A 20,111-nucleotide genomic window follows, 5' to 3' on the forward strand; every position below is an offset into this window, starting at 1 on the left:
CAGGGCAGGGTAGGGGGTTGTCTTGGGGGGCTCTCTTTTTCTGTACTAAGGTACTCTTCGCTGTCCCCAACCCTCTCTCCCAACTTGACCTGGAGCTTTTGCCTGTTGAAAGAAGAATCAAGACAGAACAGTGCTTGCTTCACCTACATGCTCCTAACTGGAGGAATCCCAGGCACATTAGGATAAGGGAAACCCCCCCTCACGTCTTAGGAAGCAGAAGGGCGTCAGTGATGTTGCTTCAACCCTTTTGAAGTCAAGGGTCAGTTCAGTCCCCTCATGCTCTCCTCCTCTTTGCCATCGCTTTTGCTTTGCCTCATCCCACACATCATCCTTGAACTAGTCCTATCTGTTCCTTGAGTCTGGGGTATCAGTAAGGCCAGGTCCAACATTAGCAGCCAGGGAAGGAAGAGGCACACATCAAAGCTCACCTCTGCTGTGCGTCCTGGAGAAAGTCATCAAGCAACTCTGCCAATGGCAAAGCATTGACCATGTTTAGACTACTTGGGGGCCTAGGCTCTCTGTTTTGGGGTTGAAGAGGCTTGGGGAATGAGTTGATGGGAGCAGGGTCTTTTCTGTGCGCCCAATAAGGACTCTTACTGGCCAAGGCTAGACAGGTCTGGAGCTTCAGGGAGAGGAAAGATTGGCCAAGCTAGACTGGGAGCTCCCTTGAAGAGAAGCCCCTCAGAATAATCTGACTTGGGTTCTCCATCACTGCCTGTAGGCACCATGCTTGCCAAACCACAGCTTACAGTCAGAAACTCACAAGGTTTGGCGTTCTGGCAACCCTGAGCCAGGCCAAATATGGGCTTTGAGCTTCCAGTTCACTCTCGTATCCCTTCAGCTGGATCAGAAGACACTAAGGGTCGAAGGGAGCTTGGAGCCTGTGCCCTAATGATTCTGGGTCCCTGAGGAGAGGCCTGGGAACACGGATGTTGAAAGCCTGGTGTTATTAACACTGAATCTGTCTGTTCTGTGTGTCTGATGGTGGATGACTCAGGAACCTGAGTGGACTGGGTGGGTGTTGAACTGTGACTTTTGGATTTGTCACCAGGCTCAAGCCCAGTGGCCATGCCCTTAATCTTGGCTATCTTGACCCTAGGAGATGAGGTGTAACTCCTGCTAGAATACCCCCAAACACATGTGTATGTAGACATGTGTATACACACATGTATACACACTTATGTCCTACACCCCATCCTGGTTTGGCCACATGGAGCTTGGAGATGGCCCACACCGTGCATGTTTTCAGGAAGCAGGACTTCCTGAGAATGGCATTCCCTGCACCAGGTCCTCCCTTTGAGGGTTATGGGATGAGTCCCTAAAAGCCCGGTCTCCTGACTGCCTGTATCCACATTCCATGGAGCATGTACTCAAAATGCAAAGGATGGGACTTCCCCACCGCACAGACTCAGTTTCTGGAGAAGGGACCTTGAGTTCTGCAGGCTTGCCATACTCCCAAGGGATCGTATGCAGAGCCTGAGCATCTGCATCCTGGGGTTGGGACTGGAAGATGACTTGAATGGGCATCCTTCTCTCCCTTCAGCCACAGGAGGTCAGTCCGATCCTGGCAGCCCTCCACACTCTATCTGCCTGTCTCCTCGTCACTAACCTCTGTTCGTGTCTTGTTCTCAACTTTCCAGCCAGATGTTTAGTAATAAGCGGAGTTTCTTTCGGATCCACGCCAGCTGGAGACCGAGGTACCCCCTCGTCTGCTCCTCCTGTCCTCTCTCTTCCTTTCTGCTCCCACTTTAGGGGCTGGAGAGGGGGACAGGATGGGTCAAGGACAAGGTGCATGTGCCTGCCGCCTGCAATCTGCCTTGGGGCCCTAAGAAGCCCCCTTGCCTTCCTGGGGATGCCTCTGCCAGGTTTAGGGATGGGCCCAGTGTGTCAGAAGGGACACTCTCAGGAGCTCTGAGGGTGTGCCGGCTATGCTGCTGACCCCTGTGTTATCTTGGCCAAATTCCTTCCCTCCTTTGGACTTTTTCCCTTCTGTGGAATGGGCAGGATGGACTTTAGGCTCTCTGAGGGTCCTTTCCACTCTGATCTTGCCAATCTTGGAAATAGTTTCCTGACTCTCCATCAACTGCCTGGGAAGCCCGCCGGTGTCTGAAGGGGCTGTGCCCACACCTCTGTCACCAATTTCAGAGCCCCAGCTCTTTCGGCTGCATCACAACTACATTTGTGGTACCTGCCCTGTGCCAGGCCCGGCTCTGTGCACTGGGGAAATGGTAATGAATAAAACATGGTCCCCAGAGAGTTGCAAAGAGTAATTGTGGTTCAGTGCATTGAGTACAACATGAGCGAAGCAGAGGGGCTGTGCAGCTGAGGTCAGGCATTTAGCCCAGAAGCAGCCCTGCAAGAGGTGGCTGGGGTGTGTGTGGGGGGGAAGGGTACTCAGGCCAGAGAGCCGCAGGGATCAGGCTTGGAGGGAAAGGAGAAAGCATAGGTGCGGGAGATGAGCCTGTAGCCCAGTATGCCCTGATCTGAGAGGGGCTTGCTGGAGCCAGGGCTGGGGCAGGACTGGGTCACAAAGAACCCAAGCCCAATAAGAGCCTCATTCGATTAACATATAGGTGGCCTGGGTTCAGGGAGCACCTGGCTCCCAAGATACCAGTGGAGCCTTGTGGTTAGGAATGAGGGCCAGGGCCCCAAATTGTCTGTATACTTCTGTTGAGAGGCAGCCCATTTTAGAATTACAGTTCCAGGCCACCCTCTAGCTCCAATTTGCTAGCCACGTGTCCTTGGACCCAGCCAGCACCTAGCTTTCTATGCCTCAGTTACCTTCCATGTAAAATATAGGTGCTAATGGGACTTGCTTCTGCTAAAACCGGCTGGCTCCTGTAAACATTAACCTCATTCAGTTTACTATGTCAGTTAAGAAGGCCTTTGGGGTGTGGCTCAGTTGGTAGAGTGCTTGCCTAGAATGCATGCGTTTGCTTCCTAGCGCTGCATAAACTGGATATGATGGTGCATGCTTATAGTCATAGCACACAGGAGGGAGAGGCAGGAGGATCAGAAGTTCAAGGTTATCCTCGGTTACATATCAAGTTTCGGGTCAGCCTGTACTACGTGAGATCTCATCTATAAACAAACAAACAAAATATGAATCATACTTTTGAAAAATAGTTCGGAAGCTGAGGAGGATGCAGCTTTGTGGTAGGTCTCGCAAATGCTATCCACCATCCTGAAAAAAAGAAAAAACCCAAAAGCCTGGAAACATGTCTGTAGGGAATAGGGGCTGCCTGAGGGTGGCGCTCAGGAGACTGGGTTAGACTTGCTCCTGTGCAAGTGCAGGTTGGAGGGCAGGAAGAATCAAAGGCCAATGGAAAGGCTCTTTCCCCGAAGTCCCTGAAGAGTGGCCGTGCGGAATAGCACAGGGATGGGTGTCTGCCTTTCCCAGCCTGGGCTGCGGTGGGCAGAGTTCCCTGTGACTGTTGAGTACAGGGCTGCTTAGGTTTTCAGGGCAGTTAGAGAGCAGCGAATACAGGGTTTACTCCTCCTTTCCTTTCCCCCACGTCTTTCCACCCCCATCCTTCCAGGCACCCGCAGCTCCACTTTCTCTACCTCAACACTGTTGACATTTTGAATCTGATGATTCTTTTGCTGAGGCCTACAGCATGTGTCTTGGGATGATAGACAGGATATCTGGCTTCCACCCAGGATGCCTCAGGAGAGCACCTTTGCAGAATGATAACCCCCAGGGTCTCCAATGTCAGGTGCCCTCTGGTGGGCAAGGTCGCCCCCAGCTGAGGACCACTGCCACAGTTCCCACACTAAGCCCTTGTCCCAGAAAAAGACAGTCTCTAAAGTCAGAGAAAATGGAGCCTGACCTTGTTCTGATTTTAGCCAAACCATTTCTCTTTCCTCATCTATAAAAGAGGGATGGCAAATTTAGAGACCCGACAAGAGGACACTCGGAGGCCTAAAACACCAGGGTCTGCAGATGGGCCCTGTGTGTTCTATGGGGAGGAGGAAGAAAGAGCTTTTTGGTGCCTACCGTGTGCCAGGTTTCCTTCCATTTTCTTTGAGCTTTCAGGCTCCAGAGCGGCTGACGTGAGCCTTTTTCTGGTCCTTGCCCAAGGAGTTGGAATCCAGGGCTGCTCCGGGTGAAAACAGTGTCTTCTTGCATTTAAGAGGAGCCAGGGCCTTTGACTGGCTGGAAAGTTACAGAATCCCCAAATCAGGCCAGAAGCTCCCTCTGCCACCACAGAATGAGAACCAGAAAGGGACTTGTAAAGGCCTCTAATGCAACTGACATCCTATCTACTCCCTCTGAGAGTTCTGCTGGGTACAAGCATTGCTTTGCTGCACACTTCAGTGACAGGGAAGCCACACATTCTCCAGAATGCCAAGGAGCGATCTGGAGTTCCAGCCCTTGAACCGAAGCATAAGGGTTTCTCCAGTCTCCTTTCCTTCTTTCCCCGTTGGAGAAACAGAGGACAGGGTGGCCTTGCATGGTCTAGGGTGTGTGGGTGCTTGCTAGTATGAGGAGAGCCCATGGAACAGGGCTGCAGAAGTTTGGGAAAACCACACTCAAACTAAACTTGGAATCTTTGGGTATGTCAAAGAGACCCCAGGCCAGTCAAGAACATGATGTATTTCTTTCTGACAGCCTCAGGTCCCCAACCTGTGACCTATAACCTCTTCCTCTGGGGCAGGGACCCATCCCTCAGGATGGCCCTATATCTGTGGCACCCCTGGTTTTGTGATCTCCCCCTACCTCACCATCTTGGCTCTGCCTCTCTGCTCCATGTCCTGGGCCTGGGGTAGGGCTTCCTCCCACCTGATATGGAAACCAGATTCTGGCGTCTGCTCAGCCTTTAATCTGAAAGCCCCCAGGCAGGTACTATGACCCCTTCTTCACCTCTGCCCCTTCTCAAGCCTTGTCTGAACCTGGCTGCTATTTTCCTGTGCAGAGTGAGGACCTCCATCAGGGAAGATGGTGGTAATGCTGTAGGGTATGAGGCAGAGGATGTTGTTGGCTGAGGTCTTACCAACAGCATAGCATGGTTCTCGAACCTCTTAGACACAGAGTTACTCTACCAGGTATTGGTTAACTGAGGCCTGTCTCAGGGAAATGGAGGCCTCCCTCTGCTTATCTTCCTCCAAGATTTGGGGATGTGGTGGGGAGCTGGGTACAGGAAGTGAGCAAGCATCCTTACGTACATGTGTTTTCACAAGCACACAGGTGAGTAGGCAGAAAGACGGACCTTCCTGGTTCTCCAAGACCATGTAGATAGGATGTCAGTCTTGGAGAACAGAACTCAGACGGGGCAAACCACAGGAGGACAGGCTACTTCACACGGATTCTCACTGTGGGGCCTGGCACCTCATGTATCCTGGACATCCAGAGCCTCAGAAGCCCGTTGTATCACACAGCCCCACAGCTACCAACACGTGGAGAGCTGTGTGATAGAGACCTTAGTTCGTGGTGTTCTGTTTATACAGCTGTGCCAAGTCCTAAAGCTGTGACTTGACCAGTATGGGATAAGACAGCTCCAGCAGAGTGGGGAGGAGGGAAATCCAAAGGTGGTGGGGGCAGGGAAGTGTAAGGTTGACACATGTAGACCCAGTGTGTACACACATGGGTGCCTATGAACCCAGTTACACGGTACACACACTTTCTCGCTTCCACAAAGCCAACCCCTGTGTGCAGTGAAGCCCAGAGCCTTGCTCTGTGTGCCTGGCTGGGTGAGCTCCTCCTCCCACAGTGTTGTCTGTGTCCACAGGGGTTGCTATCTCCCCTCTCCCCGCACCTACCTGGGCTGGTCCTGGATCCTCGTCCTCCTGTCTCTGAATTCCTTCCGGTTTCTCTCACTGCTTTCACTCTGACATCTGTCTCCTGTGTACCCCTTATCTGTCTGGGGATGGGGATGGGAGGTGGGGACGGGGAGGGAATATGTCCCCATTGACCTATCTAGCTTCCCATAGGCATCAGGGCCCCCATGGAAATAACTGATGGAAACCAAGACCCAATAGCAACCCCCTAGATCAGCTAGGTCAGCTTTGTCCTCACCTACCTATTTCTGGCCAGCTCACTTGACTCTCTCTCTGCCGTGCCCTGCCCTGGCAGCAGCCGGATGGGCATCAAAGACCGAATTCGAATGAGCAGCTCCCAGAAGCGGACAGGTCCCTCCAAGCAGCATCTGGCACCTGCACCAATTCCCACCTCACCAAGCAGTGAGCAGGTGGGTGAGGCGTCCAGCCCCAGCAAGGTGCAGAAAAGCTGGAGCTTCAATGACCGCACCCGCTTCCGGGCCTCTCTAAGACTCAAGCCCCGCTGCTCTGCTGAGGGTAAGCCCCAGAGGTCACGGGCTCTGCATCTGCTGGAGGCAGCATGGGTGGGGACTGGCTCGGATCATCTGTTCTAGAAAATGGGCATCATAATTTCTTCTTTGCTATAATCCAGTCTCCAGACTGTTGACAAATCAAATGAGAATTTAGAGGGGCACTGGTTGGAGGTAAGAGCATAGGATTTGGAACCAGGCTTCCCAGATTTGATCCCTGGCTCTGTCTTTTCTTTTTAATGTTTTAAAATTTTATTTTAATTTTTAAAAAAGATTTTACTTATTTTATATATATATGCCTGCATGCCAGAAGAGGGCTTTGGATCCCATTCTAGATGGCTGTGACCCACCGTGTGGTTGCTGGGAACCAATGAGCCGTGTCTCCAGCCCCCTGTTTTACTTATTTATTGTGTGTATGTGTCCGTGCCTGTGCTGGTGAAAGGACAAGCTGTGAGAGTTGGCTCCCTCCCGCTACCACACAGGTCTGGAGATCAAACTCTGGTCATCGGGCCTTCACGCCAAACACTCTTATCCATGGAGCCACACACGGCCTCTGTCACTTATTTTAGATAAGAATCACATCTCTCTGGGTCCCACTTTCCCCATCTGTAAAATGGAAGCAACAGTGGTATCTATTTCAGATAAAGATTCTGAAGGATCCGTAGTGGGATGGGCCACAGCATAGTAAGTGCTCAGCAGAGGGCCCTCTGGAAGGAGTCCTGTGTGCGGCTGTCCCCTGGACAGTCTCCATTGCCTCTCCTAGCTACCCTTTTTTTTTTTTTTTTTTTTTTTTTTTTTTTGCCTCCAATTTGTAGACATGGAAATTGAGCCTCTCCGAATGTGAGTGGGACACTCTTATCCTGAAGCAAGGCTGGCCAGCTTTGAAGCTGATGTTCTTTGCAGTCACCTTGTACCCAGCCCAGCCTGCTGTCACTGTGACTGAGGGGCTGGCAGAGGCCATTTCTCCATTGTTCGAGGAAGAGGGTTCCTCTGAGTTCTAGGTCTTCACTGGGACTTGGGCATGAGACTGCCCTGTTCCGTGCCTCTCCTGGAAAATGGGAGGGCTGTATGAGGTCTCCATACAGACCCCTTACCTCTGCTGAACATGCTGCAGGCTCTTGGTAGAGAAGAAAGGGTCGATAGATCCAATGGAGATGAGGACAGGATGCTCCCTTTGTTCTTGGAGAGAGAGGCCAGTTCAGAGCTTCTGCCTGCACTGTGCCAAGATGCTGAGGCCTGAGAACTCAGCCTTTTCCTGGAAAGTTACTGAACATCACAGACCAGTGTTTCTTTGGGAGGTCCTGACTCACAGAAGCCTAGGCATGGTGGCGCCTGGGATTGCCTTCCTCCGGTGTGGTGAGGAAAAGTATCACCCTCTTCAAGCACAGGGTACCCTCCTCAGAGGAGCTTTTCTCCATCCTGGCTTTAAGAGCCTTCCTTGTAGCAGATCTGGCATGAGCTGGAGTACCTCCCAAACCTTATTGCTCCTAACTGGAAGAAGAGACCACACAAAGACTCCATGAAGAGTCTTTTCCCTGGGGCTTCCTGCCCTGTAAGGGGTAACACATGGCATGTCCTCAAAGGCTGCATGCACCATCTTTGTCCCAGGCTAGACCATATGTCCTCTAAAGTAGCTGCTACCCACCTGTCACCAGGTGGATGTCTGCCCTGCCCAGCCATTGAAGAGGCAAAAAGATATTCATGTAACATAGGACAGTGAGAGGCAGCAGCCAGTGAGACAGGATTCCTGTCTGTCTTGAGCCTCAGGAAGGTTCTGGGCTCTTTCTGGATCTGTCTTTCTATGAGTCCTGCTAATGGAGGTGGGGGCTGAAAGCGTTTTCTTCTACCAGTCTGGGCCCTCACGTGCCATTCCTGTCTTTACAGAGGGCCCCTCGGAGGAAGTAGCTGAGGAGAAGAGCTACCAGTGTGAGCTCACGGTGGATGATGTCATGCCTGCTGTGAAGACGGTCATCCGTTCTGTCAGGTGAGACTGAGACCCAAGGTGAGCAGCCCTCTGTCCCACCTGCCACCCGTCACTGCTCCCCATCTGGGCCTGTCCTCATGGCCAGCCCTGGCACAGGTCCCAGGGTGCCAGCTGCTACCTGTCTGAAGTGCAGGAGCTGTGGCCAGGGAGCAGATGGCTTCCAGCACCGTTTGCTCCTGCACAACACACATCATATCCAGAGAGGCCCTGGCTCCGGTGGCCAGTGGCACAGCTGCCCATCAGGGTCTCTGTTCTTACACACACTCTGTCCTCCCCATTCCAGCTCAAGCTCTCTGCTTCCCTCCCTCTTCCCCTCTCCCACTTTGTGGTGGCCTCTTTTCTTCCCTCTCCTTGGCTGCACCAGAGGCAGTAGCTTCTGCTGTCATCTCTGCCTACTCTACATGTGTTTTTCTTCTGTATCTATGTCTCGGTCCCAAGCTCCTTTTATCTCTACATCACAAAGTCTTTCTCCCTGAGTGTCTTGGTCTCTCCCTCTTTCTCCTAGGACATCCTCAAGAGCAGTACTCTTCAAACCATAGGTCAAGAACTCAGTGAAACTAAGTCAGGGTTTCATGGTCAGCATTAAAAAAAAAAAAGTGAAGTTGGGCATAGTGGCACTTCTGTGGTCCTAACACTTGGGAGGTAGAAACAAGAGGATTGGTAATTCAAGGTCAACCTTGACAGTTTGAGGCTCTCCTGAGCTATTGACCTCCTGCTTAAAAAAAAAAGAAAGAAAGAAAGAAAGAAAGAAGAAAAAAACAAACAAACAAAATGTATTCGACTACATGTCTCATACTAAGGGTGATTATGTTTATGAAATATGTTTTTAGCCGGGCGGTGGTGGTGCACGCCTTTAATCCCGGCACTTGGGAGCCAGAAGCAGGCAGATTTCTGAGTTCAAGGCCAGCCTGGTTTACAGAGTGAGTTCCAGGACAGCCAGGACTACACAGAGAAATCCTGTCTTGAAAAACCAAAAAAAAAAAAAAAGAAAGAAAGAAAGAAAAAAAAAAGAAAAAAAAAGTGTTTTTAATGTGTGTGAATGGGTACTGGCTTGCAAGATAAGATGTATTTCTTATGTCTTGGTCAAACAGTTTGAAAGCCATGATATATTATCAGCTGCTGTGATAATTAAGTAGGTGCTGGTGTCCTATAGCCTTGTAGCCATGCCCAGTGTGGATCTGGCCCCAGCTTCCTGGCGAGGAGTCCTGGCTGGGTCTCCACTTCCAGCCTGCAGCTGGGCTGCCGAGGCCACTGAAGTTCAGCTCCCTTGACTCTTCCCTGACTCCTGCTCCTGCCCATAGCCCTTTTCCTGTGTTCCTTTTGAGATCAGCCAGGTGGGCTCCTCCTCTATGAGTCAGGCCTCTCTTCACCACTTTCTCTCCCTTCCTGTGACCACCATCTTGGACACAGTATCTGAGCTGTGAAGGCCTGGATAGCTATCCTTAGCACCCTCACAACCCCCTCACACCCAGAATTCCCTCAGACTGCTCCTCTGCCCACCTCCCCAAGTCGGGCAGTTGGTACCACTGTCTACACTGTCTCCAGACATAGGAGTTGGTACCACTGTCTACACTGTCTCCAGACATAGGAGTCAACTTGGATTTGGACTCGAGTCTCTTGTCTAACCTCCGAGTTGCTCGAATCTGTCTCTTCCCTCTACCAGACTGTCCTCTCCCAACTCAGGCCTGTCTTGAGAACTGGTCTTCATGCCCAAAGCGTGGAACACCCTGGCTCTGCCAGGTAGCAGTTGGCAAAGCAAGCATGTTGAAACAAAACAGGTGGTCCCCCCTCCATCCCAGTGCCTTCTCTACACAGCCCCCACCCCAGCCCTTCCTCATGGCTAGTCCTGGCTCCTCACTGCCTGCCACTCCTGGGGTCCCCTTTCTCCCATGCTCCTGCTCCCACACCTCAGAGCTCTGTCTCTTCACACTTCCATGCCTGTTTCTGGGAAGCTCCTTTCTTCAGAGCAAGAAAAGCTCTCTTGCCCCTGGCTGAAAAATACCATCCGAGGCTCTACCTACTATGGCTCTTCTCATGATCCCAGCTCTCCTTTCTTATTCTTTGAACCTGGTTCTTGTCACCCCATACTTGCCTGTGTCCTCCCAGGTCGGCTCTTTTTGGTTTGGTTGTTTTCTTTGTTTTTTGGTTTTTTTTGGGAGTGGGGAGAGTATGTAATGCTTATAAGAGATTCTCTCTACACTTGGCCTCCCTGTGGCCAGAGGTTGGATATAACTCCCTTTAGGTGTCCAAGAACCTGCACACAATTGCCAAGTATGCATAGAGTGAATGAGACGTTTCTTCTCCTAATCCAGCAGCAGCAGTTAGTTGGTGTTCTAGAAGCTCCATGTCCCACTGAGCTGAGGAGGCATGGCCATTTCCTGCTTCCTAGGTTAATGTTGCCACAGAGGCAGATGAGAAAGCAGCAAGCCAGCCCCTGGATGTGGCGGGCAAAGGGGAGCATGGTGTTAGTTAAAGAGCTAGGGGACCCGGCAGAGGGTGTTGGAGAGAGTGGTCCAAGCAGATGACCTGGACCTGGACAAAGATGCAGAAGAGGGGACTGAAAGAGTCCCCTATGGGAACAGGAGCATCTGCCAGAGATCCCCCTCCCCAACAGGATTCTGAAGTTCCTGGTAGCCAAAAGGAAATTCAAGGAGACACTGCGGCCATATGATGTGAAGGATGTCATTGAGCAGTATTCAGCAGGACACCTGGACATGCTGGGGCGAATCAAGAGCCTGCAAGCTCGGTGGGTATTTGGGCTTTGAGGAGGGAGGGTGGGCAGTTGAAGGTCCTGGCCCAGGTGAGGGAGCTAAGGCCATCTGTGCTTTGTTAGGGGTGTTGCCAGGCGGTACATCTGTAATTTCAGCATTGGGGAGACAGAGGACGGAGGACCATGAGTTTTAGGCTAGTCCAGGCTATGAGACTCTGCTTCAAAAGAACAAAGAAATCAGAAATCAAACCCAAACCAAAAGATCCCTGTCTTGCAGTGTACAGGCTGTTTGGAAGACAAAAACCAAAACAACAGCCTCAGTTATAGCCTGGCCAAGTCATGGCTTGAGGGCATTCCTTAGGATGCCTGTCTCCAGGTCCTAAAGTAATTGAACTATAGTAATCACTGACTTCCCATTTCCCAAGTAGCAGTGTGAAGTGAAGCAAGCTACCTTTTGCTTTTCTAGAGTCCTGCATGTCCACTAGGTCCAGGGTTGAGGAAGAACCTTTACACCAAGCCCCAAACTGCCTAGAGCTTTCTTTTCTCCCATACCCTCTCATTGCCTGTTCATTCATTAACTTAAAAAGTAACAATTAATGTGGGGCATGGTTGGTGCACAGCACTGGAGACACAGAAGCAGGAGGATCTCTAAGTTTGAGGCTAGCCTGGTCTACATGGAGAGTTCCAAGTCAGCCATGGTGATGTAAGGAGGCCCAGTGTCAAGAACAACCGCAGTATTGGGGTAGGGGTGAGGTTAGAGGCAGGAGGAGTCAGCTTGGCTGTTTAAAGAGCTGGGTTACAAGAGGTCCTGTCTAAAGGGGGAAAAGAATAAGTATTGTGGGAAGGAGTGATCTGATGTGACCTCTGCTGTGCTTAGGTCAAGCAAATAAGGCTGAGTTGACCACTGGATTTAGCAACATGGAGTTCGATTGGGGGAGGGGAAGTCCGACTAGAGTGGCTTTATAGGGAAAGGAAGCAGGGTTGCAGGCAGAGGACTGCAGGTAGAGAGCAGAATAAGGTGGGCTCATCTCTGGCCTTGTCCACCTTCTAACATTCTCTTCCCCAGCCCGTTTTTCCACCTCGGAGGCTCTGCTTGTGGTTTGGAGAACTTTCAAAGCAGGGGCAGGTGTCTTCCAGGTTCACCTCCCTTGGGCAGGGAAGTGGTTTCTTCCAATTAGTGCAGACTGTCTTCCTGGTCGGCAGTCAACCTAGGGTTCTGGAGGAAGAGAGGTACAGTGTAACTCAGTCTCTTTGATGGTTTCTACTTCCCACCCCCAGGGTGGACCAAATTGTAGGTCGAGGGCCCGGAGACCGCAAGACTCGGGAGAAAGGCGATAAGGGTCCTTCAGACACGGAGGCAGTGGATGAAATCAGCATGATGGGGCGCGTCGTTAAGGTGGAAAAGCAGGTGAGTGTAGGAAGGACTTCTACCCGATGGCTGAAATAGCTGTCAAGGGTTCAGCACTGCTGTAGTACAGAGCCTTGGCCTAGTAGGGCTCACGTGCTGAGTTCTGCTCCGCCAAGCTCCACCCTACAAACAAGCCCGGCTCCAAGAAAGCCCACTCACAATCAATTCCTGAAGGATCTCACTGGTAAGCGGGTCCTAACCACGCCTCCTACCTAAAGTCCCTACGGTTTCCAAGCCCCGCCCCCGAGCTCTGGCCCCTCCCCGTCCAGGCCAACTTCCTTCCTTAGGGGCAACTGGCTCTTGGGTCCAATGTTACCTCCCAGCCTCGTCCCGCTCTGCCCCACTAGGTGCAGTCCATCGAGCACAAGCTGGATCTGCTGCTGGGCTTCTACTCGCGCTGCCTACGCTCTGGCACCTCGGCCAGCCTGGGCACCGTGCAAGTGCCGCTCTTCGACCCCGACATCACCTCGGACTACCACAGCCCTGTGGACCACGAGGACATCTCTGTCTCGGCACAGACGCTCAGCATCTCTCGCTCAGTCAGCACCAATATGGACTGAAGGGCTTCTCAGGGGCGGGGCAGCCTTTGGTTTGCCCCTCGGACTCACCCCGGGGCCTCTGGACTCCTCTCTTACTTGAACTCGCTCCCTGGCAGGGAGAGAGGCCATACACAGTATTGAGCTGTCTGGGTGGGCGAGATACCCAATGCCAGGTACCAGCGCCCCAGGAGCATGAAATGCCAGGCCATGTGGTGGGCCACAGCAATGGCTGACCGGAGGGAGGCCTCTGGGCGCTCCCGGACCCTGCCCGATCCATCAAGGCTCAGTGTGGCCCGCCTGGCAGGGGCTCTGCCCTGGGAATGGGAGCAGAGCGCTGGGGCCCTGGTCCCTGACCCAGCTTCTAGCTATGCAAGGTGAGGTCTCCAGGCCCGCCCTTCCAGGCAGAGCAGGGAAGCCCTCCTGCCAAGCCTCCCTCCCCTCATCCGGGGATGGGCCCACGGTGCCCCCACAGGTGCCCACAAAGCACAGGACTCTGCCATAAGGTAGATGGGCATCATATATGCAAACTATGTTAAATATGCAACTTTAGGGACCCCTATGGGGTTCCTCTGCCCCTCCCCTCACTGGGAGATGGGCCCCAGCAGTAGCTGGTCTCAGGCTGCTTGGCCATACTCCACCTCCATTCTTTGGCTTATCATCCATCCTCACCCAGCATGGGGCCTAAACCTCTCTGTCTTCTCCCAAGGGCAGTGCTGGGCCTTTCTGCCCCCTTTAGGGGGCACCCCAGGGGCTCCCTCTTGCTGCTGGATGTCCATTCCCATTGGCCCTCCAAACAGTTTGACAGCACAAGTTCCTGTATTTTCCCCAAACTTACCAGAGAGTGGCCTACCACCAGGAACCACAAGCATGGCCCTTCTATTTCTCCAGCAGAATGCCGCACACACCGATGCACACGGCACCACACACACTTGAAGGCGTGAGCACAAAGCCACCTGTTCTGTCCTGGGCAGGAGAGGGGGGTTTAGAGCATCCACATGTCTCCCCAGGCCCCGCCTCAGAGTTTGACTTGTTCCCCTCCTCAAAAAGGTCCAGGAGTCCTCTAGTTGCCCGAGGACTACCTTGGTGACCCACAGTGTAACTCAGGCCTAGGCCTCGGGGCCTTGCACACTGGAAAGAATCCAGGCGCTTCCTCTTCCTAGTCTCAGTGAGGACACTTGCATCCAGTGCTATAGCAACTGCACCTGGCTCTCACCAGCACTGGTCCCTGTCCCACTTTCTCACTTCAATTGGCAGCGCTGCGTATCAGCACAAATGCACAAACACCGCAGGCCCCACCACCAGCTTTAGATCCCTACCCCTCTGTTCTCTCCTGCTAAGCTAATGCAGGTGGCAAGAGACTGAGGGGTGGGGTTCCAATGATAACACTCTGGGGTGGGGGTGGGGTGCTTGGGAACAAGGGGCTGAGGCCGAACTGTCTGCATCTCATACTGGGACGTGCATGTACCAGTGCCAGGGCTTGGGTTGACTCCTGCTCAGCCCTATGGTGCCCAATCTCTGCCCTACCATCTGCATGTACCATCAAGCCCTGGATGGAGCCCATCCTGGCTCACTTCACTTGCATTGTATTGCCCCCTGGGGAGCCACTCCACCCCCTCAGAGATGGAGCTGTACAGAGGGTCTGGAGAATAAGGTTATCCTGTGACCAAAGGAGACATGGGAAGAAGCTCTCCCTCCTTCCACGATCGAGGTTCCCCCACCAACCCGGTTCTCAGATATGCAAGTACCTCACTTTGTTAACTTATTAACTTATTGGTTTCATTAAAGTTTTCAGTAGGAAGTGATTGGTCTTGGTTGTGCTTGGTGGCTGAGGGCTGAGGCTCCTGGTTGATGGAGAAAATGAGATTTGGATTTACTGTAAACCATAAAAGCCCAACTCCATAAAAAAAGGACTCAAGGAAAAAGAAGAGACACATCGCAGATAACTAAAGCATCTAGGGGATAGATTTGGCTTCACATACAGGTAAATCTAGTTGCTCAAACATCTGCTAACGATCCCTTGTCTGCTCCACCCACCTCACAGGCTGATTGATCTCTTGTGAGGACCAGTGGAAAACGGATACCACTTTCCTGGTGGTTCACCCTGTGAGGAAACCAGAAACAATGATAGGGGACTTTTTGTTTGTGGGAGTTGTTGTTGTTTGTTTGTTTGTTTTTGAGCCAGTCTCTGTCCATAGCCTATAGCTGGCCTTGAACTCAGGGCGGTTCTGATCTCAGAACCGATAGGTTTTCCTTTTTGATTTCCAACAGTTGACACAATTCATTTTGTTCATTTACACACAGAAACACTGGTAATGAGAAAAAACGAATGTGACTATACATTTAGCACCATGATACAGCTGGCGCACCCAGCCTTGTATTTTTTTAGATAGGGTATTGCCCAGGCTGGCCTCAAACATGCCTGGATCATACCTGCAGTCACACCACTCCCAGCATGGCCTTTTTTTTTCTGTTGGCTCTGCAGCAGAGAAGAACTTGGAAGCTTTTCACTTCTAGCGTCAGGGCCAACTCCTAGGGAGGTTTGAGCTGGACATACCTAGGGATCCTTAGCCATGTGATTCCCCTGGGGCAGGGACAGAACAGGAATTAAAAGGCATTAACATTTCAAATCATTGTCAACATTTCAGTGATTCTCCCAAAAGGCTCAGTGGTAGGAAAATCATTTGTCCTCGCCCTTCTTCATGTAAACAAAGGTCTCTTTTAATCTGAGCCACCTGGGAAGTGCCACCCTGACATTTATGGATCCTGCCAAATGACCCTTACCATCCAGAGGGCTCCCTCTAGGGCTATACTTGCTGATGTCTAATTGTAACCCATTGGTGTAACCCAGATGACTGGAGAGATGGAATGTTTCTTCTAAATTCTCACCAGACCCAGAGTGGGTATTGCAACAAAGAGGATTTACAGTGGGGAGTGGGCCACAGTGCTGCGGGAAACACAAAAGAACAGAAAATCCAGGGTAACCTAGAGAAAGGCGCTGTGCTCAGCGCCTTCCTGGAACTGCAGCCACAAGGACCATCAAAACTCACAAGCGTGGTGCTGGGATGTGGCCCCGTGGTAGAGCTCTTGCTTGCCATGTGCAAAGTCCTAGTTCAGTCCCTAGCACACACACACACACACACACACACACACACACACACAGAGAGAGAGAGAGAGAGAGAGAGAGAGAGAGAGAGAGAGAGAGAGAGAGACTCAGAGAGAGGGAGACTCAGAGAGAGAAAAGAAGAAGGAGGAGGAGGAGGAGGAGAAGAAGAAGAGAGAGAGGAAAGGAGGGAGGGAAGTCTGGTGGCGATCCATGAGGCTTGCCTAGGTGTGCACACCGGATGTTGCTACACACACAGCCTTGCTGATCTAAATGGGAAGTAAAGTATGAAAGTCTCTACAGCTGATCTTGCCCTAGTATCCCTTTTTTGTTAAAGTCATAGTATCACAGACATTCTTGGAATCTACTGATGACCACAGACCCCCTGAACAGTCAATAGCCATACACATCAACCCACATATGGGACATCCATGTAATGACAGTGTCTCCCACCAAATAAAACAGCTATGCTTCATATAAACAAGGTCCTTCTCACTCTCTTCCTTCGAAAGGGGAGAACACAAAGTCCCACAGCCTCTGAAAATATTTTACTTCTATTACTTTTAATTATGTGTACGTCTGTGTCTCTGTGTGCGTATGTGCATGAGTAGACTTCAGTGGGTAGAGACTTCAGATCGCACCCCCCGGCCCCCAGAGCTGGTGCTACAGGCAGTTGTGAGCCAACAGATATGAGTGCTAGGAACTGATCTCGGATCCTTTGGAAGAGCAGTGCACACTTAACTTTTGTGTTGGTGGAAACTAGATCTTAGATGTGATAGTTTCCAAAAAATTTTACCAAATACAAGTTTATTTTTCTTCCTCTTCCTACTTTCTCTCTCTCAATCTCTCTCCCCTTCCTTCTCCCTGCTTCCTTTCCTCTCTCTCTCCCTCTCTCCCCATTCTCTCTCCCTGTTTCCCTTCTTCTCTGCCCTTCCCTGCCTCTCCCCCTTCTTTTTCCCCCCTCTCCTTCCCACTCCTGTCCCCAGGGTTTCAAGTATTCCAGCTTGGTCTTGAACTCATAGCTAAGCGTTTCACAACCTTCCTAGTGCTGCTGTGACCCTTTAACATAGTTCCTCATGTTGTGGTGACCTCCAACCATAAAGTTGTTTTGTTCCTACTTCCTAACTGTAATTTTGCTACTGTCATGAGTTGTTATGTAAATATCTGATATGTGGCCCCCAAAAATGGTCACACATGACCCACAGCTTGAGAACCAGTGGCAAAGACTGACGTAGACCTTTCTGATCCTCCAAGGATGCACCACTATACTCGGTTTATAAGGGACTAATAATCAAACCTAACATTTCATGTATGCTGCATAATCATTCTGCCAGTGGAATTACATCCCCAGCCCAGAGGGCAGCAACTTATTAGTTATTTTGTTTTTCATCCTTTTAACAGCACCTGACAGAGCAACTTAAAAGAAGAAGGATTTTTATCTTGGCTCATGGTATCACACATGTAGTCTATCCTGGTAGGGAAGGTTTGGTTGGGAGCACATGGCTGAGGGAGGTCTGATAACTTACATAGCAGCTTATACCTCGCAAGCTCTGGTTCTGTGGCCATGTGGCTGTGCCAGCTAGGCTCCAAGTCCAAAAAGTTTCACAACCTCTGGAGACAGCGCCACCCTCTGGACCGTACAAGCCTGTGCAGGGTATTTACATTCAAACCCTAACAGTAATAATGGAGATTAAGGAGACTGAAGATAGCACGGTGTAACTGGGGCTCTTAACCTGTGGCGTTCCAGTCTGTTCAGTCAGACTCCCAGTCAATCACTGCAGAGTCTTCAACACAGACGTGGCTTTTAAAGGGAACTTTAGTTCATAAAATAGGGAGAGGGGCAGGAAAAACATTAATGCTATTGAAATACCAAAACCAAAAAGAAAAAAATCATAATGCCACAACAACCCAAGCAAAGAAGAAGACAGACTTTTATCTTTCATAAATACATGTTTCTTTATGTAAAACATACAGAGCTGGTGTGTGATATTTCTCCTTACCCACCCCCACTTTATAAAAAACTTTTTATTGGTCCTTTGTGAACTTCACATCATGCACCCGAATCCCACACATCTCCCCGCCTAATACCCACCTTCCACTCTTGCAACCTCCCTGCAACAGATAGAAAAATCTCCTCGTGGAAGCTGTAGTGTATCAGTGTGTCCCACAGAATACCCTTTTGACTACACTTCTTTGCTTGCAAATGTTCATTGCAGTGACTCTTTGGTCTGGTACGAGGCCTCTGGCTTCTGCTACTCTATCAACACTGGATCCTCACTGGGAATCCTTTTGGATGTCCTGTTGTTGCCCTGGGTCATGGAGATCCTGCAGTTTTGGTTCTGCAGGACTGGCCCCTTCATATACTCCAGCAGTTCACGGATGTGGTAGATGTTGGGGTGGAACAATCCAAAGCCCTGGATCTGGGCCTGAGAGATATCTGAGCTGGTGGTCAGCCTGCCAGCTCTCCCACACTCACACCCTCGGGGCAGGCTCACTGGCACCTCCCAACACACACACACACACACACACACACACACACACACACACACAAACCCAAGGCTAGCTCTTCCCTGCTGAACAGTCAAGGTGCATGGCCTGCTCTCCTGAGAGTTGCAGCCAATGAGGAACGTGGCCAGTTAGTTCTTTCACTCTCATGACCCCAGGGTCAAATTCCCTGTCCTCTGCCAAGCCCTAGGTTGGTTAAAGTTTGATGGTTTTTTTTAGGGGGGAGGGGGGGTTGGTTTTGTTTTTAGTTTTATTTCCTGTAGATGGCTATTTGGCCTCTGTGAGTACATGTGCACCATATACATTTACATTCCTGGAGCCTGCAGAGGCTAGCAGAGGGTGTCAGATCCTCTGGTGCTGGAGATACTGATGCTTGTGAGCCACCACATGGGTGCTGGGAACCAGGTCCTCTGCAAGAGCAGTCAGTAATCTTAACCTCTGAGCCATCTCTCCAGCCCCTGGTTAGGGTTCTCTATATGGTGAAGTGACTTGAATGATCTCTGAGACTCTGAATCCTTAGTGCTTCTGCATGGTTTGGGGGGCTATAGCTTTTCATTAACTTTTATTGTTCATGGAAGTAAAGTAACCATGGAGGGTTGGCTGCAGGGTCCACTAGAGAGTCTAAAACTGTGGAAACGCCATTTTCTTTGTAAAAGAATGTGGCCTAGCTGATGCACACCCTCCTGTATGCTTTAAATCACCTCTACCTTATACTCGCCAAACAGTGTAGATGCTGTATGAAATAGTTGTTATACCATATTGTTTAGGAGTAATAATGAGATAAAAGCCAGCACCTGGCCAGCATAAAAGCAATGTTCAGCTACCTGTCATTTATTTATCCTCTTCTATCTGTCTGTCCGTCCATCCATCCATCCATTTATCTATCATCTAGATCTGATACCTGTCTAGTCTATATATCTATAGATGTCTAATCTATATACCTATCATCTGTTTATTAGCCAGTTATCTATTTTTCATCTATCCATCCATCTATCTACTTACCTACGTGTCATCTGTCTCCACAGTTGGTTGGAACTACGGATGCAGAGCCCACAGTTACGGAGGACAGATGGCTGACTATTAAGGATGCCTTAGAGCATCCTCTGGATTCCACCCTGTCCTATTGTAGAGCAGCTCAGCTTCCCCTGGTAGTAGGGAGCAAGTCCATACAGCCAGGACATTACCTCTTCTGGCAATGAGGAGGTAAAAAGGTAAAACGAGTTGCAAACTCCTTTCTTCCCCTAAAGATGAAGACCTCTAGTGCAGCAGGGGCCAATGTTACCGGAGCCAAATGCAAGCGTTTGGTAAGTGGGTGTATAGGTCGAATAATGGCCACCAAAAAGAGGATTCTCTAATTTCTGTAGATTGTCACCTCATAAGGAAAAGGGAGGGGTATATTAAATTAAGCTTTTGTTTGTTTATTATTTTTTCCTGAGTCAATCTCACTACATAGCCCAGGGTGGCCTCAGAACGCTTCAAGACTTTTTAAAACTAAAACTTTCATTTTTTGATGTACGTGAACACAGATGCAAACGTCCCATTCACATCAGAGGACAAATTACAGTGGTCTCTTCCTCC

General features: G+C 50.6%; 1 protein-coding gene across 2 annotated transcripts in view; it reads left to right on the forward strand.

Moving 5' to 3' along the window:
* Window positions 1-14,731, forward strand: part of Kcnq4 (potassium voltage-gated channel subfamily Q member 4) — a 50,547-nt gene extending 35,816 nt beyond the window's left edge. Inside the window, exons 9-14 of one of the 2 annotated variants that reach the window (XM_076934279.1) lie at window positions 1,641-1,697; window positions 6,074-6,294; window positions 8,172-8,271; window positions 10,886-11,017; window positions 12,260-12,389; window positions 12,737-14,724. In XM_076934279.1, the coding sequence (XP_076790394.1) occupies window positions 1,641-1,697; window positions 6,074-6,294; window positions 8,172-8,271; window positions 10,886-11,017; window positions 12,260-12,389; window positions 12,737-12,949 (853 nt within the window). In that variant the 3' untranslated portion in view covers window positions 12,950-14,724. Of the gene's footprint in view, window positions 1-1,640; window positions 1,698-6,073; window positions 6,295-8,171; window positions 8,272-10,885; window positions 11,018-12,259; window positions 12,390-12,736 lie in introns of both variants that reach the window. The other variant, XM_034503173.2, reaches the window with a different exon arrangement.
* Window positions 14,732-20,111: the final 5,380 nt, after the last annotated feature.

This window comes from Arvicanthis niloticus, chromosome 5 (genome assembly GCF_011762505.2).
Source record: "Arvicanthis niloticus isolate mArvNil1 chromosome 5, mArvNil1.pat.X, whole genome shotgun sequence".
Taxonomy (NCBI): Eukaryota; Metazoa; Chordata; class Mammalia; order Rodentia; family Muridae; genus Arvicanthis; species Arvicanthis niloticus.